The following is a 25,870-nucleotide window of genomic DNA, read 5'->3' on the forward strand; positions in this document are numbered from 1 at the left end:
TAAGAGAGGGAGAGAGATAGAGAGATTAAGCGAGAGAGTACGAGAAAGAGAGATTGAGAGACAGTGCAATAGACGGTGAGAGAGATTGAGATTGATCAAGAGAGAAGAAAGAGAGAGAGAGAGAGGGAGAGAGAGAGAGAGAGATTGAGGCAGTGTAAGAGAGGGAGATAGATATTGAGACTGTTATAGAGGCAGAGAGATATTGAGAGACCGTGTAAGAAAGGAAGAGAGGTTGAGTGACTATAATAGAGGGATAGAGAGAGAGAGAGATTGAGAGACTGTAAGATAAGGAGAGAAGGAGAGGTCAAGTGACTGTGTAAGATAGATAGAGACACAGTGTAACATAGGAAGACCAAGAGAGAGGTTGACACAGTGTAAGAGACGGTGAGAAAGCGAGAGAGGTCGAGATACAGTGCAAGAGAGGGAGAGAGATAGATCGAGAGATCGAGAGACAGTGTACGAGGTGGAGAGAGAGAGAATTTAAGAGAGAGGAAGAGAGCTGGTGACCGTGAAAGAGAGAGATGGAGAGAGCCCGTGACTGCAAGAGAGAGAGAGAGAGAGAGAGAGAGAGAGAGAGAGAGAGAGAGAGAGAGCGAGAGAGAGAGAACGAAAGAATGGGACAGAGACAGAGAGCGCAGATGGGTGGGAAGACAGACATACGAGGAGGAAGCTGTAAATGGGTCGGGGGAGTGGGTGGGGAGTAAACGGCGCACCGACGCGGCAAGTTGTGGTGTGGACCTTGGGCCTTTTGGGGGGGAGGGGGCCATTGCTGGGGCCGGCATGATGCAAGCATGTCCCAGGTCTTGGAAACATAGCTCGTGTCTTCTTCCTGGAACAGCGCTCTTTGTCTTCTCCCAGGACCACGACCACAGGCCCATTTACTCTCCCCCAGACCCCCGGAGCTACTTATTATCCTAGTGCAGATCTCCCAATTGAACCTCTCTCCCTCTCCCCTTTTCTCTCTCTCTCTCTCTCTCTGTCTCTCCCTCTCTCTCTCTCTCTCTCCCCCTCGCGCTGTGTGTCTCTCTCCCTCTCTCCCTCTCTCCCTCTCTCTCTCTCCCCTTTCTCTCTCTCTCTCCTTTACTCTCTCTCTCCCCTTTACTCCCTCTCTCCTTTACTCTCTCTCTCCCCCCCTCCCTCTCTCTCTCCCCTTTACTCTCTCTCTCCCTCCCTCCTTCTCTCTCTCCCCTTTACTCTCTCTCTCCCTCCCTCCTTCTCTCTCTCCCCTTTACTCTCTCTCTTCCCTTCACTCTGTCTCTCCCCTTCACTTACTCTCTCCCCTTCACTCTCTCTCTCCTTCTCTCTCTCTCCCCTTTACTCTCTCTCTCTCTCTCTCCCCTTTACTCTCTCTCGCCCCTTTGCTCTCTCTCTCCCCTTTACTCTCTCTCTCCCCTTCACTCACTCTCTCCACTTCACTCACTCTCTCCACTTCACTCACTCTCTCCCCTTCACTCACTCTCTCCCCTTCACTCTCTCTCTCTCTCCTTCTATCTCTCTCTGTCTCTATCTCAGTCCTCTCTCTCTCTCTGTCTCCATCTCTATCCTTCTCTCTCCTTATCTCTCTCCCTCCTTCACTCTCTCTTTGTCTCTATCTCTGTCCTTCTCTCACTCTGTCTCGTTATCTCTCTCTGTCTCTCTCTGTTTCTTTCTCCCTCTTTCTCTCTTTCTCTGTCTCTATCTCTCTCTGTCTCTCTCTATTTCCTTCTCTCTCTGTCTTTCTCTGTCTTTCTCTGTCTCTCTCCCCTCTCTCTCATATTTTCCTCATTCTCTGGAGTGCGGATCCACCTCTGACACCTCCGGATCAGCAATGGGATCAAGGGCAACGTGCTGAAATATGTCCAAATGGGCTCCACCATGAGGCTACCCAGATATATCGTTTCCCCTAATTGATCATATAGCGGAGAGAGAGAAAAGAGAGCACTTTGTTGCACCCCAGTGTATCATGTTAGATGCATGATCCACTATATTATTCATGATTGGAACGAAATATTTGAGTGATTATATATGTTTGATCGCAGTTGAGTAGACCCATTCAGAGACTAATTATAGGCATTTTCTCCACAGTCAAGTTGTGTAAGTTTGTTGGATGGCTGATGAATGACATTTTTGGATTGAAAGGACCGGACTGAATGACCATTTCCAGATGACATTGACATGTGGTTTCAATGTTGGCGTATGCCAATCATTATCATTGTGTTCCTGCCAATAAAGCATGTTGTCCTCCCATCGACAATAATAGGCATAAATGTCATAAGTGAGAGCTTACATTTTCGACAGGCACAGTTGTCATCCTCCTTGGAAGACACTTTCATCGAGATTATCTGTCAACATTGTACATATATCTTCTTTATCACCTACAATTTTCATCATCCACAAAATTTCACCATCAACAATAGTTCTGCCTTTTTAGACATTGCTGTCGTACTAATATCTCTAGTCGTTGGCAGAAATTTATCACCTAGGTTCATAACAGTTGTCATCTTTGTCAATAACAGTTGTCCCTATCGACAAAGATAATTGTAGTCATCAACAGCAGCTCACTTGTCATTGACGCCTAATCAACCCAAATGATGCATGTTATGATACAACTTTTAAAGTTATTTGACAACATTATGGTCATTTAATCTCATTTTAATGTGAAATTGTATTTCATGAATTAATTGGTCCATTGTATAAAATTTGCTTTTTTATTTTAAATTTTACATGATTTACAGGCCCAAAAAGTATTATCGTAGAATCATGTATTTTGACATTGTGACATTAAAATGACAAATATATATTTGGAGCTTAATTCTTCAGTAGAGTTTATTTTTTGATATTTCAAGGGGTGACTTGAAATGCAAAAATGAGAGATAAGAAGCACCAAATGGGATGCGCAGTAGCCAACATCCATGCTAGATAGTGTAGTAGTGCTCCAGCCAGCTAGAAGCCAGTGATTGTTGCAGAACTCAGGCCAACTGCAGGCCAGTAAGTACTGCATCACGAAAGCCAACCAGTGTCCAGCGAGCACTGGCGCACAAGCAGGCATAGAGATAATTCAGATTACACTGTTAACTCTAGTGTTGTTGTAAGTTTAATTTGCCTAAATCAAATAAAATTGCTAAAATAGAAAAATCACTCAGATTTGTGTAATGGGAGTGAGATTGTCTCCACAAGGACTGGCCTTTAGAGATTGATATAATAGTTGAGTTACAGTGAGGGAAAATAATATGCTAATAAGGGTAATGGGATAAATTAGTTATAAACTGAGTCAGAGAAATGATAATAATATTAATAATAATGCAGATATTTAAAGATTGGAAGATAAGTTGTGAGAGGAAGAAAATAATTAGGGTATGAGAGAATTTAAGATGATGTGAAACGTTAATTAATAGTAGCTAGTATTAGAGAGAACCAGAAAGGATATTTGCATGATTGATAGGGTGAATATATTTTATCGACATTAGAGGAGCGAGTAAGTGGAAGAAAGTATTATAGTGAAGCAATATAGTAATATAGGAAGTGGATGATATACTTTTGGATTTTAATCAAGCTGGAGGAAGAATAAGTTGAAGTGTGATTAGTAGTGTTACTATGATTAGTAGGTTTTATGTAAGAAATATAGAAGGCGAAAATGGTGAATAAGAAAGGGGATGAGAATATTAATGATAGTAAGATATATAAATACATACCTGGGTGAGGTAATTACTGATATAGAAAGGAGTTTAAAAATAGGAGGAATAAGAGGATAGTTTTTAGTTGGTTTCAGAGAAACTTAATTAATTAGAATAATAGGGAGAGAATGGTAGCGGATAATAGGAGTAATATTAAGAACTAAGTATCGATGATGTGACCGCATTCTTCAATTAGGGATACATAAAAAAGAAGAGGAGAGAGAGAGAGAGAGAGAGAGAGAGAGAGAATGACGATGGGCCAAGCCCACCTACATAGGCCCATATACATTCCTTCTCTTCTCACATTCCCCCTCAAGCTGGAGCGTAGATGTCATATAGGCCCAGCTTGTGTGAGAAGGTATCATAGGATGTCACACTCAGCCCTTTAGTAAATATATCTGCAAGTTGATCTGCAGATGCAACATATGGTGTGGAAATAAGTCCTGCAACGATACGGTAGCGAATCACATGGAAGTCGATTTCAATATGCTTGGTACACATGGAAAAGGGTTGGTTGTGGGTGATGAACATCGCCACTTGGTTGTCACACATCATTGGCATAGCTCCTTTAACTGGAAAACCAAGTTCACACAAGAAGTTACATTCCCATAGCATCTCAAAAGACGTCTCAGCCATCGCTTGGTATTCTACCTTGGCACTAGATACTGATGGGACAAACTTCTTGTGTCTTCGCCAAATGACCAGATTACCACCCACGTACACGTAGTAGCCAGTTGTCCACTCGCGGTCCTAACGATCGCCCGCAAACCCAGCATCAGAGTAGCCGACAACCTGTAGTTGACCATGACGTCAAAATATAAGTCCTCGTCCCGGAGCATATTTAAGACATGCAACCAGATGTAGTGTAGCCTCCCAATGAACCTCCCGAGGTGCATGCATGAACTGGCTCGAGCATTTACGGTGAAGGTGATGTCAGGCCGAGTCAGTGTAGCATAGATAAGCTTCCCAACCAGATGCCGATATCACTTGGGATCGGTATAAAGTGGAGACGTAGTATTCTAAAGTTGAGGCTTGCTATCTATTGGGGATGCATATGGCTTGCATCCAGATAGACCAGCCTCATGTAAGATATCAAGTATATACTTGTGTTGATTAACAACAATAGCGCCCGGTCAACATGCAAATTCGATGCCAAAAAAATACTTAGGTTCCCCCAAGTCACGAATATCAAGATGCTGATTCAGGAATGTCTTGACATGCTGAATGCCCGCATGATCATTGCCCGTAATGATCATGTCATCCACATAGACGGCAAGAATAATACTTCAATCGAAGTAGTCATGCGAAAGACACTGGGCTCCACATCACAAGCCACCAGTCCACACGTTGAGATGAGGTCACTGAACTTCTCAAACCATGCACGTTGACTCTTTTTGAGGCCATAAAGAGCGCGATGAAGAAGACATACCTTATCATGTTCCCCCTCAACCGAATAGCTAGGAGGTTGCTCCGTATAAACGCAGTCAAAGAGGTCGTTATATAGAAAGGCATTGGAGACATCAAGTTGGTGCAATTTCCAGTCATGGTTGACCGCCATGGAAAGAAGTATACGGATGGAATTAAGCTGAACCACCAGGGAGAGGGTCTCCTCATAGTCAATGCCATAAATCTGTGAGAAACCCTGAGCAACCAACCAAGCTTTATAGCAATAAATAGTGTCATCATGATGATATTTTAGGGTGAACACCTAACGACAACTTACGACATTAGTAGTAGCCGGTTGACCGACAATCTCTCACGTACCTCAACGAACAAGGGTTGAATACATCTCAGCTTCCGCTTCATGATGTTCTCTATATTCTGAGCTTCCCACGTGCCTTTGCCAGTGACCAAACAAGATCGGTCGTCCGCAACAAATACGGATTCAGGGTGAGCAAGTGTGGCAAGGCGAGAAAGCATAGTGTCATCACTCGTGACGTAACATGAGGTCCCAGAGTCACTAATCCAAGACCCCGAAGGAGGAGAGTGAGAGGTAGTACCTTGACCAGAGATAGAGGAACCACGCGTAGCAGTGGTAAGGGCGACAAAGCTGGCTGGAGGACCACCAGATGAAGTATTTGCCAGAAAGGATGGGATAGCCAAGATAGAGGAGGAGGGTTGGTTAAACCCTAAAGGCTGCATTAGTGGAGGAGTCGACGAAGAGGGGATATGATGAGGATGTCCGAGCGGATAGCCCCACTTTTGATAGCATCAAGCAGATGAGTGTGTTGGTCGAGAACAATGACTGCAGGGAGGTCCCATGTATTTGGTGAGATGACGATCAGAAGTGCAATCACCTGAAGGTTGAGAATTGCTAGAGCCTCTCCCAATAGTGGCCAGAATCGCAGGAGTGGACATAAGTAGTGCCGAGGAGTCGGATGATGCGAGAGGAGTGGACGAAGAAGATCCCATTCTTTGACGAAGAAGAGGGGACATGAAGTCGGATGACGGGAGTGAGGCTATCCACTCGTTGGGCCGCATTAAATACATCAACTAGGGAGGGAAGAGTCGCGCCATTCAAAATGTAGCCACGAATCTACGTACTGATGGCCGTAGGGATAGAGTTAAGGAATATCATACATGTAACTCCTCCCGATAACATCTTTGCTCCACAAGATCTAGAGTGTATGGTTGGTAGACCTGTAGTCAAGAGTCACATCCGCGAAGAGTAGCATACACCGTCTCGAGAGAACCCTCCGAACCTTGAAGTTTAAACATCTTCTCAAAGATGTCAATAGTGGAGGCAATGTTACTCTTTGGACCATACATCCGAAAGAGCTTGTCCCGTATCTTCTTTGTCGGGGATATAAGCTGTAATGAGTCGGCGAGATCCAGAGAAAGCATCTTCAGTAGCCATGCAATGGCCGTGCTATCACGTGTGATCCAGTGCACATAATGAAGATCATCGAGTGGCGATGGATCTTCTGCTAGAAGCAATTCATGTTGATGTATTGGAGGAACCGACGAAAACTCGCGGACCAAGTGATGTAGTTTGAGCCCCGTCTAGAGAAGATGGAACAGGGGCCTGCAATTGAGAGGTGAATAGATTAACGGGTCTAGTGCTCCCTTGTCCAGGCATATGAGGGGGCACCGGATAGTCAGAAGAATAATCCATTGAAAGCGTCGGTGAAGAAGAAGGCGCGGGCAAAGAAGAAGATCGAACTCTCATTGTGCGCTATAAAGACCAGTCAACAAATGCTCTCTTGAGGAAGATAAACCCGCGCGAATGGCTGGGTATGTCCAAGAAGCAGGCGAGAAGATTGCCCAAGAAGATGGGAGGATCGCCGCTACGGTGAGATGGGAAGATGGGAATATCTTGCAGAAAATTCTTCAGATGCGCTCCTCAGGCGCAGCCGGTGAAGACTAAGGAGTCGGACAAGTCAATGATAACATGCATTTTTAGTGCCTTATATTATTATATTTATGCGTCTTTATGCATTAAATTACTCATATTTGCATGTTATCAAGCTTAAAATGATGAAATCTATTTTTAGAACAAATTTCTGAATTTTCTATATTTTTAGGATTTGTATAATAGTATATTCTAAAATAATATAATTTTTTTAGAAAGAATATGAATTTTTTGGAATTTTTAGATATTAAATTTGGAAATATATGATTTTTCTGATTCAAAATATATATTTATACGTATTTTTTGGGCTTTTATTTGATTTAATATGAAATTTTAAGTATTTTGGTTTTTTTATGGCATAGTGTGACGTGGCGTGCGGATGCGCCGCCACGTCAGCGTTGAGAAAGAGATTTTTTCTTTATTTTTTGTCCTTTTGACATGTACATGTGGTACGGAATATGAAAAGTCGCGGAATACGAAAAGCCACAAAATACGAAAAGCCATGGAATATGAAAAGCCACGAAATACAAAAAGGCATTGAATATGAAAAGCCACGGAATACAAAAAGCCACAGAATACCAAGTGCTTTGACTTCTTAACAGGCACAAACTGATGACATTGATGAGGAGAGAGAAGAAATTAAAGGCTAGGATTGCTTCAACTTCCAACGGCCATAACTTTTCATCTTCCCCTCCTCTTTCTATCCATACCCTCTGATCTATAAATAGAGGCCTGGATCATTGTAAAAACCATCTTGAACTTGCTTCCCACTTTTGTTGGCTGATTGAAAGAGAGTGAGTTTTGAGATCCATCAAGAGTGTTCTTGGTGTCTTGGGTGTGTGGGAAGAGACAAAAGAGAAGAGGGGAGCTTACCTGTACTCGCAAATCGCCGTGATCTTGGCAGAATGTAAGGATCTAAGGTAAGTGTCTTCGCCTTACGTTGTTTTTCTCCCAACATCGTCGTTATCATAGTTCTAGTTTTTATTATCACCGTTTCATTTATCACTTCATACGTTCCCATTCTCTCATCTCTCCATCCGTGCCATCATATCACTCCATATCCCACCACTATCCTTGTCTATGCCATCATTCATCCTCATATCCATCACAATCACTTACTCTTTAATTTAAGTTAAATTAGCTTATAATTACGTTTCTTTTATCTATATCACTAGCTCACGTCCTCAAATCTTGCTTTCATCGATCCTCTCGTCCATCATCACTAGTATAAGAAAGTAAATCCTTAATCATCGTTCCCTGTGAAGACGATCCGTACTCATCACTAACTAAGTATTTTTAAGTAGGTTAAATATATTTTTTATTGAATAATCTCAATCACCAACGACAAATTTTAACCCTAAAATTGAGATTATCAGTCAACGCTCCGGCGCACATCGGAGGATAGTTCGTCGGGATGGTCGCTCTTTAAAATATTGCGGCGCACGTGCAACCAGGTTGACGAGATATCTGTCGATGATTGCGGCTCAAGCTCTCAAGCGGTGCAGCAATGTCAATGCCGGCTGAGGGACAAGAAGATCACCAGCTGATGATTTCTTTGGCTGAGGATCGCCGGCTGAGGATTCCGCCACGGAGGATTGCCGCTTGCGATCAGAGGAGAAGGTAGGGTCAAGGCCGTGGCTCTAATACCATGTGGAAAGAGCAAGGAAGGAGAAGAATCGTGGAGAGAAAGGAGGAAGAAGAAGGAGAGAAGGAAGAAAGAGAGAGCGTTGTAAACGATGATGTGACCACGTTCATGAATTAGGGATACATAAAGAAGAAGAGGAGAGAGAGAGAGAGAGAGAGAGAGAGAGAGAGAGAGAGAGAGAATGGCGGTGGGACAAGCCCACCTACATAGGAGCCATATACGTTCCTTCTCTTCTCACAAAGTATACACATTTTAAAATATTTTTACAAGGTACAATTTAGAAGAATGTAGTGAAAATTAAGGAAATACTTGGTGTGTAGTAAATGTTTGATGAAATGCCTAAACGAGTTACTCTTATGATTTTTCTTCCGATTTTGATTCTAATGATCTCCAAAATCAATTCAACTAAGAATCAGTTGTAAGATTCATAAGGAGGAATATCTAAATACAAGGTTCACCCTGTTTTTGTGATTACAAGAGAAAGGGCCACCGATCCCGACCCCTTAATGTTAGTATGCTTCTTCAAATCGAGTCCTCCATGTTGGCATAAATCTTACTGATCTAAAACCTCCCATGCAGCTTCCCAACAATGGTGAGCCTTGTGGGAGCTGTCACGACTCCGAAACGCCTGTTTCAGGCTTTGAAAGGATCTCCACCATTGCTGCAATTCCTACGATTAGATATAACATGTTAGGCTTCCAAAAATCTATTTTACAAGGTCAAGATAAGTACTCTCAGAGTCAACAACTCTCCCAGAGCCATTGGATTGGTCTGTGGACCCTCCTTTGCCAGCCTCTATAGGTCGGCCGACAAAAATGAGGTTGGGGGTGGAGAATGATGGGTTTACGCCCAGCCGTCTAATCTTCCTCAGATGGGGTCCAATGGATGTGATTAAGTGATGGAGCTCGCCAGCTTACTCCATCGGAGCTGCCATCATCGTCGTCGACAGCCTGCTGGTTGGCGTCCAGCCCGACTAGCACGCCAAGGCAAAGGTGAAACACCCAAGTTCGAACACCCCAGGTAAAGCACGCCCGCGTATCTGATCATTTTGATTTTTGTTGGCACGTGCATCTTACGTTTGGTGTTTTATCGAGTTCATGTATTTATATTCATCACGCCCGTATTTGTTGTGTCACATTTGTATCGTTGTCTGTTGTGTTGTTTTGTGTTGTCTCGTTTGTGTCGTCAAACCATGTCAAATTATTTTATATATTGTATTGGGGGGTCATATGTATAAGACCCCCCTTAGTAAGGGCACCCCTTCCCTTACTAAGGGCCATCGTGCCTCTATATAAGGGGGCACGATGGAGCCCTAGAAGCAGACCAATTAATTTTTTGAGCTAAAGAGTATTTTTTTGTTCTTTGGCTGGTCTCATCTAGAAGAGTGAAGGAGGAAAGAAGGACGAGGAAGAAAGAGGAGAGAGCACGAGAAGAGGGAGAATGAAGGAGGGAAAAAAAGACCTCGTTGCACGCAGCGTGCAAAGAAACACCCCGGGTCCTTGGCACCACCGCGTTCGCCCCCGGGCCACCGGGACAATGCCATGTGGTGTCTATCGACCGAAGTTGGACAACCCTTCCACGCGGTGCAAATTTGTCGTGTGTTGAACCGTCGCATGGTTGCAGCTCCACCGACTGCTCATCCACGGTGCCGAAATCAGGGCTGCACGCCCGACCAGTCTGTGCACGACCCGAGAACATGCTGTACTGTACGCACCCCCAAAGGTTGACATGCTACCGAAGATAATACCTACGACAACGCTTGGCAGGTGTTGACCCGCTCGCATGATGAACCGTTTGTTCATACAACCTCTTTGACCGCGCACACTCTACGATTTCCGGTTGCGACGTTGCTCCAATTGTGTCATCACGCTGTCGAAGACCGCGCCCTGCCCTAGTCCTGTAGTGGCACCATCGTGTTGCATCGAGCATCTATAGTAGGTGCAACCTATCCTAGTGGCACGTCCACCCGGCCTCGCAGCTGCACGGCTGAACAGCTACTCTACCATGCTTATGCTGGCTTCCTCTACTATATCCACCGCTTGTGTACCACGCGACCACCGCCACGCCCAAGCCATCATCATCGCCACTCGTAAATGCTGTCACAACCGCCACGCACGCCCTGCACCATATATCCCGTGGTTGCTGTATCTATGAGCAGATTCCACCCTGTCATGCGCTGTTAGAGCCGAGCCATCACGCCGGTCGCACGGCATTGTATGTGGTGACCCCGCTCTGCCGTGTCAACTGACCACTTCGGACACGCCCAATGAGCTGCGGTCGTCCGCCCGTGCCATTGGCTGCCACTCCTCCGTCCAACTTGTCCATCAAGTATCTCCTGCACCTCGCTCAAGCACCACACTATTGCCGCCTGTCGAGCTACATAGTGCCCATCACTGCCACGTGTCGATCGCACCTATCCGCACCGCTCCATGCATCGATGATGAATGTCGCCACTGGTGAGGTACGTCGTTCCCCTTGCTTTTCAGTTATATTACGTCTTTTAGTATAATCTTTGGCTGCACTCCCCCACGCTCGGGTTAGAATAGGTGAGAGATTATATCGAGAAAACTATGTCATGAGTGAATTCTCATTTACGGGTCGAGCCCGTCCGTTGCGTGCAAGTGTCAACAAAATTATTGTGTTCGACATCGTAGTCACCGTCGTTGATCCGACGAGGGTTAGAAATACACCATCACCGATCACCAACCCGGAGCTTGAAGCTCGACAGAACTCCACAATTTCAGGCCTGCACATACAACCGCCTAGGATTCAACACATCACGTAGTTACATACCATTAGGGAATTATCCATCGGACGACATCACTGATGACGGCCAACATCGTCTCAATATCTGAGCATCGTCTCGATACTCAACAAGACGATAACCTTGACAACGTTTGGCATCATTAAGTCACTATTGGGTTTGGTGCCTTGCTTCTTCCATAAAAAAGACGTCTTGATGGATGCAGAAATGTGTCGATCGATTCATAATCAATCTTTAAAATGAAAGATCGAATGTAACTTTTGGGGAACTCGTTCCTCCCTTGACTTTGTCGCTTTGAGATCATTCTGAAGTTGTTCATGCGTCCGGCCTCTAGAATTATCCATGCGATCACTCGGTGCTTGGATCTCCACGTCTTCTTGTACAACTATTCTTGAGATTCTAGAAGATCTTCTCACCGTGAAGACACTCCCCGTGAATGAATGGAGAAGAGAGTGGACAAAGGGAGGGGCTCTCAAATCTGACCTGCATGGGTGCTTGAAATGAGATCCCTTTCCCTCTTTATATTTCATTTAAAGTTTTTCTCAAAACCATAAAAGTAAAATATATCCACCAATCCCCTTATGACCTTATGCATGTGACCCTCTAGGCCCATGTATCATTCTAGTTAATAACTTTAGTGGCCCAATAACAATTATTGATCAACCTTATTAATTAACTATATCAAGATATAGATTAATTAAATAATGATCAATTTAACCTAGTTGATAGGTTAAGTTTCCAGCCTCTAGGGTACCAAGCTACACCTCGTGCTCTAGAAGATACCGAGTAGTGTTGAACTCTCTCATGGAGCCTTTACCGTCATCGGTTATCATATATGTATAATCCATCATCCGCATGAAACTCTCAAACGACTTAGGGTATGGTTTATCATCAAACCCTAGTCCTTCATTCGATTAGTATTGATTCGTAATGGGGATCATTGAATAATGCCTTCTCCAATATCATCACTACCCTGGCCAGGGATTTTCCTTCATCGTCTTCCTTGAGTCGGTCTCCTCTTATACCGAGGGTGGAAGATTCCCTCTTGACCACTCAATCATCTCCATGAGCTTCTTATTGCGTCCGAGTTATGACTTGTTTGAATTCCATGATTAGAGGCTCATAAGTCGTATTCAAAATGTATTCGTCCACTTACGAGATGTCCTTGGTGTCTCAAGTCAGTTGATCAATTATACAACCGTGACATGAATCAACCTGACTGACGTTTAGGTATAATGCCATTCAGGGATTTGTACGGATCAATTCAGTGAACTCTTTCTCCATAAAGCACCAACTATCTTTCCTTAGTGTCCCCACACTAATAGCCACATGATCAGCTATACTTATGGTATAAATAGGATCAACTAGTGCTATTATTCATGGACTTCATTATAAACATCACACTCAAATAATAATGAACGTAAATATTTTATTCAATGAAATTAAATGAACATGTTTGTGTGATTAGCTTGAGGATTATATAATATCCCTCAGTCACAATTGCGGACCCCTCAATTTACGAAGTACCCATTTCACTTAGTTAGTGATGGAGCAAAAACGAGGTATTAAATTTGCCGTTGTTATTATTTTTGCTTCAATCAAATAAAAAATTATAAATTATTAGTTTGAGAGTTATTATTCTTACTCAGAAATGTATATGGTAGAGTAAGGTCGTATCCAGAGAGATTGGCTCTTAGAGGTAGAATTAATTGATGAGTAGCTGAGTGGAGAGAAAAGATCCCAAAATGATACTAACTCCTAATGAGTGTATATATATTTTATAAAGAGAATTCTCCCCAGAGATTTTATTTAGACCTCAAATATTATGTATATTTATTAAAGGTAAATTAGTGATTTTAGGTAATTTTTTCAGAAATATTAGAAATCACTTAGTCGGGGAAATTTGAAAGTCAAGCCTTAAAGACAAACTGTTTGACAAAATGCCTAAAAGAAATTGGATTTATATTCTAATAAGAAACACGAATGATTTTCTAGTTATTTTTATTTAGGAACTATGTAGGATAGGAAGTATAACTTCCTAGATTTTATCATATATTTTTATGAATTTTTTTGGGTTCAAAATATTTTAAATGGTTTTTTAAATGATCATTTTGAAGCCAAGCACATCATGTGTTTGTCAAAATGCCTAAGTGGATTTTCAACTTTTTTATCTTCTTGCTCGAAATCGAATTATTTCAATTCCGAGAAATGGATTGAGGATGTTTCCTCAATCCTTTCTTACACTAGATGATATATAACCTAAAAATAAACCAAATTGGATTTAGTTACCGGATTTTTGCAGCCACTCGTGGTTGCCGGCGGCTCTTGACCCCATTCCGACAGCTTCGTCCTTCAGATAAGTAATCTTGATCTTTCTTGATTTCTCGTCTCTTCTACCTCTCTCTCACCGTTCTCTCTTCAGGTCACAGGTCTGTCACACCCATTGACGGAGAGAATCAAGAGGAAATGACAAGAGAACAAGGATCAGGAATTCCTTGCCATCTCAGAGTTGATGTTGCCTTCAGACTCCGTTCCCAGTTTAAGTATTCCCTCTAGGTAAGTCTTCTTAATTATCTCTTCTTCTATCACTCTCTTCACATTCTCCATTCAGGTTGTGGCAGTGTCATTGCCATCAACCGAGAGAATGCAAAGAAAATGAAAGGAAGGAGGATCTTCCCTCCCCCTCCGATTTTTATTTTTAAAAAAATGAGATTGAGAGTTAAGTGGAAAAAGATAGGTGAATCGGGGGCTTTTGGCCCCTTTTAATGGCTTGGGAGGGACCTCCCAGGCCATTGAAGGAGGATCTTCCCCTCCTCCGATTTTTATTTAGAAAAAAACAAGATTGAGAGTTCACTGGAAAAAGATAGATTAATCGGGGGCTTTTGGCCCCCTTTAATGGCTTAGGAGGGACCTCCCAGGCCGTTCGATGGAGGGGGAGGGCCTTTGGGGTCCTCCCAAGCAGTTGGATGGCCTGCCCCCTGCCCCCCACCCCCCGACCAACAACCTACGTCCAACCAGCATCGTCAATGGCCAGGGATGGCATTGGACCGAATTGCCTCTGGCCGTTGGGCCTCATCTGAAACAGACGGCTGAGATTAAATCGCAACTGTGGACCCAGATTAAATGGTGTACACACTGTTGGGTTTTGTGATTTGGTTCATCCATGGAAAAATACGTTCCATGGATGTAGAAGCGTGGTCGATCGATTCTCAATCGATCTACAAAACAAAACATTTGTAGTACCTTTTGGGGAACTCGTTCCACCCTTGACTTTGCCGCTCTGAGATCGTTCTGAAGGCGTTCATGCGTCCGGCCTCTAGAAGTGTCCACGCGATCACTTGGCGCTTGGATCTCCACGTCTTCTTCTTCACTTCTTCTTGAGAGTCTGGAAGATTTCCTCACCATGAAGACACTCTTCCTTGGATGAGTGTAGAAGAGAGTGGAGAGGGGGGGGAGCTCTCAAATAAGGCTTGCATGGGTGCTTAAAATGAGACCCCTTTCCCTCTTTATATTTCACTTAAGGTTTCTCTCAAAAAACCCTCCAAAGAAAAATATATCCACCAATGCCCTTATGACCTTGTGCGTGTAACCCTCTAGGCCCATGCATCGTTCTAGTTAATAACTTTAATGTCCCAATAACATTTATTGACCAACCTTATTAATTAACTATATCAACATATAGATTAATTAAATAAGGATCGATTTAACCCAATCTATAGGTTAAGTTTCCAGCCCGTGGGGTGCCAAGCTACACCTCGTGCTCTAGAAGATACCGAGTAGTCTCGAACTCTCTCATGGAACCTTTACCGACATCTGTTACCATATATGTATAATCCAGCATCTGCGCGAGACTCTCGAATGACTTAGAGCATGGTTTATTTTCAAACCCTAATCCATCATTCGATTAGTACTGATGCATAATGAGGATCATTGGAGAATGCCTTTTCTAATATCTTCACTACCCTGGCCAGGGATTTTCCTGCATCGTCTTCCTTGAGTCAATCTTCTCTTATACCGAGGGTGGATGATCCCATCTTGAACACTCAATCATCTCCGCAAGCTTCTTAATACATCCAATCAAAATGTAGTCGTCCACTCACGAGATGTCCTTGGTGTCTCAGGTCAGTGGATCACTTATAAAACTGTGAATTGAATCAACCTCATTGACGTTTAGGTATAATACCATTCAGGGATTCATACGGATCAATTCTGTGAACTCTTTCTCCAAAGAGCACCCACTATCTGTCCTTAGTCTCGCCACACTAATAACCACAGGATCAACTATACTTATCGAATAAGTAGGATCAGCTAGTGCTATTCTATCCGGATAATTCGATGTCTGTCTCGACTATCCTCGAATATGAATATTTAGAATACATGTTTAAAAACTAGTAATCACTATATTATGATCTTGTCATAATTCACTAAGTCATTGAACATATCATGGACTTCATTGTAAACATCACACAGAATAATAATGAACGTAAATATTTTATTCAATGGACTTAAAGAAACATGGTAGTGTGATTGGCTTGACGGCCACATATATCCATCACACACACCCACCACGTCAGCATGCCTCGTAAGCTTCCTTGTCAGTGCCTCGCCAATGCTCTTTCATCTGATCCATCCGCAGGAGGGTCCCGTGATCCGCATCAACGCCCATGGATCTATCACAACCCTGAAAAATAGAAAGAAAATATATTAAATGTGACAAATAGATCTTACAGTATGATTTTTGTTAAGAAGATCAAACAGCTGAGATCATTTTCGCCTTTTAAAAATAGCCCGAAAAGACACGTACTTCGGGCCGGGTTGGCTCGAAGGTCGGTCTCAATTTTGTTATTATTTTCTTTAGTCCCGGCCGTTTGGGTGGCAATCACATTCTTGCTCTATGGCTCGGCCCGGTACGATTCTAAAATATCTATGGGATTCAAATCGCATATTGTAAGTTATAAAAAAATGTTGCACTATATAAGCTTTGGTATACATGGTTCAATGAATTAAAAGCCATACCTCCTCTTTGAGCATTTGATCTCCTTTGTGGGCCTCTTTGGGCTGATGTGTTCTCTCTATGGGCCGGCTAGGCTTGCTAGGCCCTGCCCATTGCCAGCTGCGGGCGGGCTTGAGCACCTCGCGGTCGCTTGCAGGTGGTCGGATTGGGTGCTGATGCGTCTGGTCGGACCTTAGCCGGTACAAAAACCGCTTGCATTTTATATGTGTATGTTTATATATACCTTTTTTCATTTCATTTCCTCTGTTTCTTTCTCTTTATTTCTTTCTTCAACTTTGACTTCTTCCCTGCAAAAAGATATAAACTGGAATACTAGGTAGATCAATAAAAATAACAACGTCTTAGACATATTTTTACCAAGAAATTATAATGTAAAGCATGTATAAAAATGACATAAAATGCAATTTATGTCTTGCTCTATTTAGTGGATGAAATGCAAAAGTATTGTGAAAATAATAATAATACATATGAAATGATCCCAAATATATTTAAAATGTGTATGATTACATGACACATTTTGGGTCTATAAGTCAGCATTGTCCCATCAGCAATTCCCTCTATAATATTCCATTGGTCTCTCCTCATCATCAACATTGACGCGTCCTCATTTTTTTTTGGCAGTTTAAATATTCAATAATCATTTATTGAGTGATTGACATGGATCCCTCGTCTTGTGCAAATGCAAAGTATGAGGGTGACACATGTCCTTGTGCAAAGGAAGAAAACAAATGACTCATTTATTAGTAAAACATTGTAACATGGTGGGCATGTTACAATGATTACCACTTTTTTATTTTTCTATTAAATGACACACTGATATGTATCATTTATATCTAAAAGAGCCAAAAGATCGCTAATGGTTTTGTGATGTGGGGGCACGTTTCCATTTTCCCTGCGGGAACCATTACGTTTTTTAATCAGTTGGATGGTACACACTCACTCCACATGTACTGATACAATTTTTGACTTTTCAAATGATTTACTTATTCATTTATTGCTCTTGATATTTGAATTCATATTTATTTCACTTTAGACCACATCTTATTTACTGTTGGTCCATGTCACCCTCATGAATAAAAAAAATTTCAGCCAGCGACTGGGCATTATACTATAATGACACATTTTTGCAATGATTAGCCATGATGATCATCAGTGAAATTCTTGAATGGTTGCCATTCATTCAAATTGAACTGCGGCACACGGCGGGAGCAATTTCATAATTTTAAGTATATTAATTAATATATAAAATTATATGCCATAAGAATGTAATATATATATGGACCTAGAAAGTTAATACCCCCATGAATAAAAAGTGAATAAATTCATAAAAAAATAAGTCAAATTCAAATGTCAATTTTATAAGAAGATGATGCCGCAAAAATTCTTTAAAATACCAAATAAATTCCACAAAAATATTTGTTTATTCTGAAAATAGATCTATTCCCCACTACCATAAAAGATAATAACAATATTTTCTCATCTTTCATTATTACATTTAACGTTACTCTATTGTTTTTCCTATTTTATCTAGTAACTAACTTCTCTTATTATCCACATTATCATCCTATTTTTACTATTAGTAACTCAATCATTAGATCTATCTCTAAGTTCCATTCCCTATGCAGATGACCTCACTCACAATAAACATAGTTTAGTGAGTTTAACATTAAAATAATCTATTTGATCAAAGATAATTAAAATTACAATGTCACAATATATACACCTAATTTGCCTTCATCAACATTGTCGATATTTGTTTCCTTTATGAACAATTATCACCCTAGATGATGTGTCTGTCAATGATGTTAGCCTTTGATGACTCTTCTATTGCCAAAACATGTATCGTGTGTAGAGTATTTACGTTATATTTCAATGTATTAAATAAAATATACAATTTTAGGACATCATGAATCCAACCAATTTATTCGCTGAATGTTTCCCAGTTTTTGTGTTCTACCATCATCCTCCATCCTCCATGATTCATTCATCATTTCTGTCATCAGTCATCCGTCATCTCAAACGGATGGCACATGACTGATGGTGGAAATATTAACTCATAACTGATTATGTAAATGTTTCGGCCTTGTCATTTGTCTACTGATCTGGACGATGATGTATAATTGTTGGACAGAAGTAATGCATTTTTATGGAAAAGATTTTCATACATTGAAACTGAATTAATGACAATCCTCATCTATCCAGGAATCATATGTGTGCTCATCTCAACCTCTCTCTTTCATCTCTTCTATCTATGGCCATCTCTGCCTCTCTCTTTTCTTTGTCTAACATTCTCATTTGGATCTCTAAATACATAGTGTTTCTCCCATCTTTTCCCTCGCTATGGACATTTTTGTGTCTGACTCACTTACATATCCACACACAATCATCTATTCTCTCCCTGTCCATCTTTTTCTTCTTCACTCACATCTCTGCACGCACACACACTTATGTTTTCACTCTTTGTCCATCTTTGGCAGTCTATTTCTCCCATCTCTCCTCTATCCGTCCATGACTAGCTGTCTATTTCTATCATCTCTCTTCTCTTATGTCCATCTTAATCTATCAATTTCTCTCATCTATCCTATCTTTACCCATCTCTACCTGTCTATAACGCTCAGAAAGATATCCATGTGTCATCTAATTGCAGACAATTGATATCCGATATTTGGATGAAATCGAGATAATTTCAGGCACCGAATAATAGACAGATATAGAATATCTGGCCAATATCACATATCAGGGTGGATATCATAGGGGTCAAGGTGAGACGGATGTAAGTACCACATAGCATGCATCAAAATATTTACCAAAATTGGAATTTGGAAATAGATAAGTGAGATCCGGATATCAGTTTATTTTTCAAACAGGGTGATTGTCCCTTGTGGAAGGAAATTAAAGAAAGATAACACCACAAATACTTTTTCAGACAAAAGCCTTATGTAAATACAACTATGCTCTTGGAATCACATGCTCTAAAGTGCTGACCTATTCACCTAGACCTCGTGCTTGCATAATCAAACATCTTTTGGGCTGTGCACACTATAAATATCTCATTCAAGTTTCAATTTTCATCTGAAATTTTAACATACTCAACTTTAATCAAATATTGATTAATTAACTTAACATTATCCACCTTGAGAAGACATAATTTCTATACCTTCATACCTATTAATTTGTTTCATAGTGAGACAGATTATGTAAATAGTATTTGAATTTATATGTTATCAACAAAATAATAGATTACACAAATATCTTTAATCATCATCTAATCCCTAAGACAAAGACCGGTGACAGTCAGATATAGGTACTAGAGTGACCAATATCCGATATCCACACATAATATCCAGATATCAGTAAATACAATAGTCAGATTTCCCATTTCTGATTTCCAGTACAGTATTGGAGTTGTGGCAATAGTGTTGATAGTGTCATCCAATATTGGGGCTGTGACGAGCAAATACCAATATATTAGTCTTTTTATCTCTCCTCAATTGGGTCCATACCTGACCCTCTTGTCTCTCTTATGTTTCCATATTTGTCTGCCTCTGTTTCCCTCTCTCATCTCTTATTGTTGTCTATCTCTCTATTTCTCAATCACTTTATTATTCGAAACCATCTGCCTGTCTCTTTTCTCTCTCCTTTTTCTTCTCTTTTTCCCTTCTATCTCCCAACCTCTTATCTCTCTTCTCCAAACTGATCATTCCCCCCTCCCTCTCTCCTGTCACCTTCCTTTTGCTTCCCGCCATTGTCGCATCTCTCTCTCCTCTCTCATCCTTCACTTTCTTCCTCTCTCTTTTTCATTATTAGCATTTAGATATATTCCATCTTTCACATCTCACTTCAGTATCTTTTTCTCTCTAATTAAATCCTTTGAAAACTAACAGACCCCAAGAAAGGTGGAATCAGTTGGAGACCATGCTCTCCGTCTCCTTCACGAACCCATCTCCGGTCCATTCCTTGTCCGACTGCAACCCCTTCTTGATGGCCTTCCTCTGTTCAATGGCTTCCCTTTGCCGTCGCACTAGATCTGTGTGAGTGGTGAAATATGGAAGTGAAGCCCTGGACCCAAAAAACAAAAAAGTCAGTTCTTTACCAAAGCATTGCTCATTTAAATTGTTAAAAGTAAGGGTCATCGATGGATGATCAGATGCGCCATCAGTCATCTGCTCTGATCTCGGAGCGGTCACAGAATGAAATCCCTTACCAGCTAAAGTCCTGTCCTGGTTCATCCCATCATCAAATGCCACTCAATTAGCCTAATTTTTAGTAATCTTGCCATCCTGTCTGTCATCCGTTCTGTCCAACCCTCAAAAGTGAAGGGAATGGAATGGAACAAAAGAGCAAGCCCTGCAACGGCTTAATGAACGGAAGCCCGTACAGTCACGTTCTGTTCGTCCCAAACCATTGTCCTTTTTCCATCCGTGAGCCTTAGATCTAATTTATTAAGAAAATTTACACAAATGATGACACATCTCACCCTCTGAAATCTTCAATGGAGGAGAAGTTGTGCATCCTCATGAAGTCCTCCAGCTCGGCACAGAGCTTTTTAACCACGCCGTAGCCGTGCATCATCACCCCCGTGCATACCTGCAGAAGAGGGACTAATCAATGCATGGCTACAATTGCAATAATTTCTTTAAAACAAAATACTTTTCCTCTACCAAGATCAGTTGACAAGATTAGAAATACCTATGGTTTCTAATCTTTGTCCACTAGAAATAAAACTGGGAGAAATTATTTTTCTGAAAATAACTGGAAGAAATTAATAATTTTCAAGATGGTCGAAATAAGAACCTTGATTTCAGTTTGTTTCCATGGCTTTTTGCCCGGGGACAAAAACTGCCCTATCCGCAGGCGTTAGACAACAGAAAATGACGAATGTACAAAAAATCCTTTTAATGGTTTTCTCTTCAAAGTTTAGAACTTCTATGATTCATAACTTCAATCATTATCTGTCCCCAACTTCAAATTGCATCGGGACATCAGGGGCAGGCGGGTTCTTGAATCAACTTTTATGGTATTTTCTATGATGGAACGGTTACGGAGGAGATAGCTCCAGACAAGAGGGTTCAGAGACAGGAAAATTTTGGACCACCCAAAAAAAAGGGAAGCAGGATGAGACAAACTGTCCCGAACAGTCCTGCCCTGTCCCATACAAACGTGCAGGTTAGTAGGGGTTTTACAGAGGAGGCATGGATTGATCAGGAACAAGACAGTTGGAGATCCAGAGAGGCATCTTAAGGAAGCAGGGGATTGACAAATCATGGGACTTCAACTTCAATTCAAGATTCTTGCTGGCTTGGTATGGAAAAGGGTACACCAATTTAAAGGGGGAAAACTATCTGGTACAATCCCTGTAGGTTTTATCATCTCCTTCTATCTAAGTTATACTACAAGGAGTAAGAGAGATTGAGGAGATCATGAGGTTGAGAATTGAATGGGAAAGGCTGAAGGAGATGTCGAATGGTGGAGGAAGGGATCACGAGGAACAAGCTGCCTGAAGGTGGGGTTAAGAGGTGACGATCACGAGGACAAGGATTGTCAAGGGAGAGAGAGGGGACATCAATGTTAAGGGGAGAAGAGACAAGGAGCTTAAACTTCATACTACTTCTTGGCCTCGTAGAAGGAGGGTTGCACTATTTAAAGGGAACATGAGAAGGTAAAGACCATGAATGCCCCTAGTGGCCAAAAGAAGGGACTGCCCCCTGGAGGGTTGGGGACTATATCACTACCAAAATGACAAAAGACCACTCTTCGTAAATGACAGAAATACTCATAGGAGTCAAGTTTAAATTCGCTGCCAACCCATCAAACTAATTTCTTTGTAGACACGCCTTGAAATTCTTTTTCCTCTACCCAGATCAGCTGACAAAACAAGGAAAAGTGAAATCTCCTTGGAGTCTAATCATATATTACTACAATATTTGATTCAATCAACGATTAAATGATACACGTCCATCAAAATTAACTTCTCAAATATCGGCTCCAAAAGGAGCAGCCTGAAGATAAAAAACAGGGCTTTCACTATAATCCAGACACTTAGAGTCTGACCCGACCCCATGATACAGAAGAACAAAGAAATAAATACAGGTAAGCACTAACAAGAATTTTTTCAGATGCCGAAAGAAAAAAATTGAGAGAGAGAGATGGCCAACCTGAACAGTGCTAGCTCCGAGGAGCAAGAATTCAGCAGCATCACTGCCCGTCTCAACCCCTCCAATCCCAGAAAGAGAAAGACCATTTTCGGCGAACTCTGACTCCATCATCTTAGATATCTGCATGACCTTTCCAAGAGCGATTGGACGGACAGCCTTCCAGGAATAACCTCCGGGAGTAGAGTACCTGCGTTAAATGCAACATTTTGACGACTTTCTAGAGGAAAATTTTTAATATATTTCTGTACAGAAAGGGAAATTCTAACCCTTCAACAGAAGGCTCTGGACGTAAAGTCTTGAGATTGATCCCCATGACACTCATTATCGTGTTAATAGCAGCGACTCCCTCGCAACCACTCTGCAAGGCTACTCTGGCGGGCTAATAGATGAGGCGAAGTAAAATATAGAATGTAATGATCAGTAAGCTGAAGTCGCCTTTTGAGGTTGTGTAATCAGGATGAAATAACACAAAACAAAGTCAAGGACCAAGTTTCAATCAGATGAAAACCATATTCAATATAATTCCATCTTCAAAAAAATGTTTTCACATTGATACATACAGTAGACAATTAAATTTTCATGATTGGTTAGAAAAATAAAAAAAAAGAATCAAATATAAAAAACATAATTTAAAGGAACCCCCAAAAGCATGATGGGAAATATGGTATTCGTAAACTAACAAAGCACAAGTTGTGTGAGGCAGCTGGAAATAGGAACCAATTAGTGTCAGGAAGTAAGTTTTAAAAGATAGTTGAGAGCACTTAACAATTTGGAACCTTATTTAAAAGGAAATGAAAAATTCTCCAAACAAAATGAAACTAGAATTTAGAAAGCAAGGAAAAGGTGAGTCAGCCACCCTGGATAGAAAGAATGATTTCCTTTAATAAAACAACATAGGAGCAATGATTTCATATCTTCTAGGTTAAAAATAAGAAAACTCGTCGACGTTGAGTTTCTTTAGATCCCACGTTAAGAAAATTTTGTGCAGCCTTATTACCAGTTGTGAAATCAATTAAGTCAGATATCTCATTAAAACACACGTTTTGCTTTGCCTTCGCCAGAGAAGGGATCTCATAATCCGAGTCAACTATTTCTACCTGTGTGATGTCAGTAATATTGGGCGTCATCTTTGCCCAAACAGGAACAGTTGCCTTCTCATTTATCCACCCGCATACTTCTTGCAAAAGATCACAATCTTGGCCCACTGCTGCACCCATCTTTCTCTCCGGCATGCCATGGGGGCAGGAAAAGTTTATCTCCAGTGCATCCTGGAGAAGTGATGAAAGCTAATTTTAAAATAATAAATAAAAGAAGAATATTAATTTTTTTGTTCTAAGATAAGCTGTCCTGGACAAAAGAAGAATATGTGACGATAATGATGATGAATTCACCACCAATATTGCCATCCTTTCCTGCATGAATGATGAGCACGACAATGACTTGTCATTGTCATCTCATCATTGGAAACAAGGACGAGTAGCTCGTGACTGAAGGGACCAAAAGAAGGCCGTTGTGGTGGTGGGGGCCAAACCGAAGGTTGGCAGCACAAGCCATGCCATCGGAAAATTGGAGAGAAGGCCAACCACAGCAAAACTCTTGTGGGATCCAGCAGCAGCCACAGCTGCAGAACAGTGATGACGGGATGCGGCGGGCTGAAAGGATTTCTCCTTCTATTGCCATCATCTACGACCTTGTTATAATGCGCAACTAAGATGATCATGACGATGAAAATTTCATCATAACTTAGTCGCTGAGTGATTAAGATGATGATAACTTTGTCATCCTCACTATCATCCTGGCCCAGACAAATGACGAGGACTGTGATGACTTGTCATTGAGGTCTGCCAACTCAATTCTTACTACTCAAAACGATGAGAATAAGAAAATATTACCACTCCAGTTTCCTCAACCCTTTCGATGAGCTCTTGCCAAGCAGATTTATTGTACTCCTCCATGATTGAGGCGATAAGAATTCTGTCTGGATACTCTTCTTTAAGTTGCCTGAATTCACTTAGCATGGTCTCCAGGGGCCTGTCACTAATGAGCTCAATATTCTCCCATCCGATTACTTCCCCTCTGGATCCATTTGAACCTACTCGAAGCTTAGCATATCTTGGCGTCACATTCACAACCTTTGAAGCTTCTAGGGAGACCTGTAATAACGCATCCACTGTAAATATAAATAAAGGTAATATCCGCCACTATCAATATTTATGGAAATCATAATTTTTTGGATAAAATCACTTCCCATGAAGATAAAGAAAACGAGTGCAATGCATAGTATCATGAATCAAATATTGGAACAGGCCACAGAATGTAAAAAAAGAAATTATAGAGAATAAGTCCAATTTGAATTTTAGGAAATTATGGAAAACAATGAATGTTAGGTGTCGCTCAAAAAAATACTCATGTCATCTTGTAATGAAGAAACGGACGCTTTCGGTTCAAATTTACAGATCGGGTTACAACTCATATCAACGAGACCGAGAAAACTACTTCAAATTTTATCTTCAAAAAAATGCGAATTTGGTTGGCCCAAAAGAATATGAAACGGATCCCGGACGCAGAAAACTCTCCAGTATACTCGTCTCAAAATACATCCATTCTTCGCTGCCCAGAAACCAAAACCGATGAAAATCGAAAAATGGGAAGAAGAAAAAGAAAAAAATTACAGTTTTGGCGATGACGGCACCCCAGCCCTCATCAAAGGCCCGCTTCATGACGGTATAATTTGTCCCAGGCGGCCCAGATGCGATCACAAAGGGATTCGGCAACTGAAGCCCATTGACCGTCACACTGAGATCTGGCTTCACATTTCCATCCTCCAACACAGCCCGAATTGAAGATCTTCCTGCTTGGACAATTCCCACTCGCAACCTCGAATTCCGCCGGCGTTGCACAGCAATTGGGAACCGTCCACGTCGAGTGGGCTGCGATTCTTCCGAGGAAATTGCCGCTCCGCCACCCACGGCGTAGGACAGAGAAATCGACAACGTCATTTTCGATCGCTTCTCCGAGACCTCCGCTACTGAACTCTGTCACGGAAATCTCTCCTTAGCGACTGCGACAGGGTAAACAGAGGAAAGAAAGATATTTATAGATTAATAGACATATAGAGAGACAGTTAACCAGACAAAAATTATGGATGAATGGGTTTAACTAGGCAAGGGCGTGCGGTGCGGTGCGAAAATTCGCACAATTTCGATTTTTTTATTTCACTTATATTTGTACCCTTTTATTTTATTTTTTATATTTAAAAAATCATTTCTTCCTCCGATAAATTCCAA

General features: G+C 41.4%; 1 protein-coding gene across 1 annotated transcript; it reads right to left on the reverse strand.

The window, feature by feature from the left end:
* Positions 1–20,207: 20,207 nt before the first annotated feature.
* Positions 20,208–25,658, reverse strand: PYD1 (pyrimidine 1). Its single transcript, XM_078588276.1, has 7 exons — positions 25,256–25,658; positions 24,476–24,736; positions 23,681–23,851; positions 22,850–22,962; positions 22,584–22,770; positions 20,906–21,015; positions 20,208–20,487 (listed from the first exon to the last, which is right to left on the reverse strand). The coding sequence occupies exons 1-7, from the start codon at positions 25,580–25,582 to the stop codon at positions 20,331–20,333; spliced, it is 1,326 nt and encodes a 441-aa protein (XP_078444402.1). The 5' UTR covers positions 25,583–25,658; the 3' UTR covers positions 20,208–20,330.
* Positions 25,659–25,870: the final 212 nt, after the last annotated feature.

This window comes from Wolffia australiana, chromosome 16 (genome assembly GCF_029677425.1).
Source record: "Wolffia australiana isolate 7733 chromosome 16, ASM2967742v1".
In the NCBI taxonomy this organism is placed as follows: Eukaryota; Viridiplantae; Streptophyta; class Magnoliopsida; order Alismatales; family Araceae; genus Wolffia; species Wolffia australiana.

Bases quoted from the DNA above. Each gene is read 5' to 3' on its own strand.
- PYD1 (XM_078588276.1), bottom strand. From the start codon at position 25,582: ATGACGTTGTCGATTTCTCTGTCCTACGCCGTGGGTGGCGGAGCGGCA. The intron at 24,737-25,255 runs GTAATTTTTTTC...GCGTTATTACAG, and splicing joins GTGCCGTCATCGCCAAAACT to GTCTCCCTAGAAGCTTCAAA. The intron at 23,852-24,475 runs GTAATATTTTCT...TCACTTCTCCAG, and splicing joins GGGTTGAGGAAACTGGAGTG to GATGCACTGGAGATAAACTT.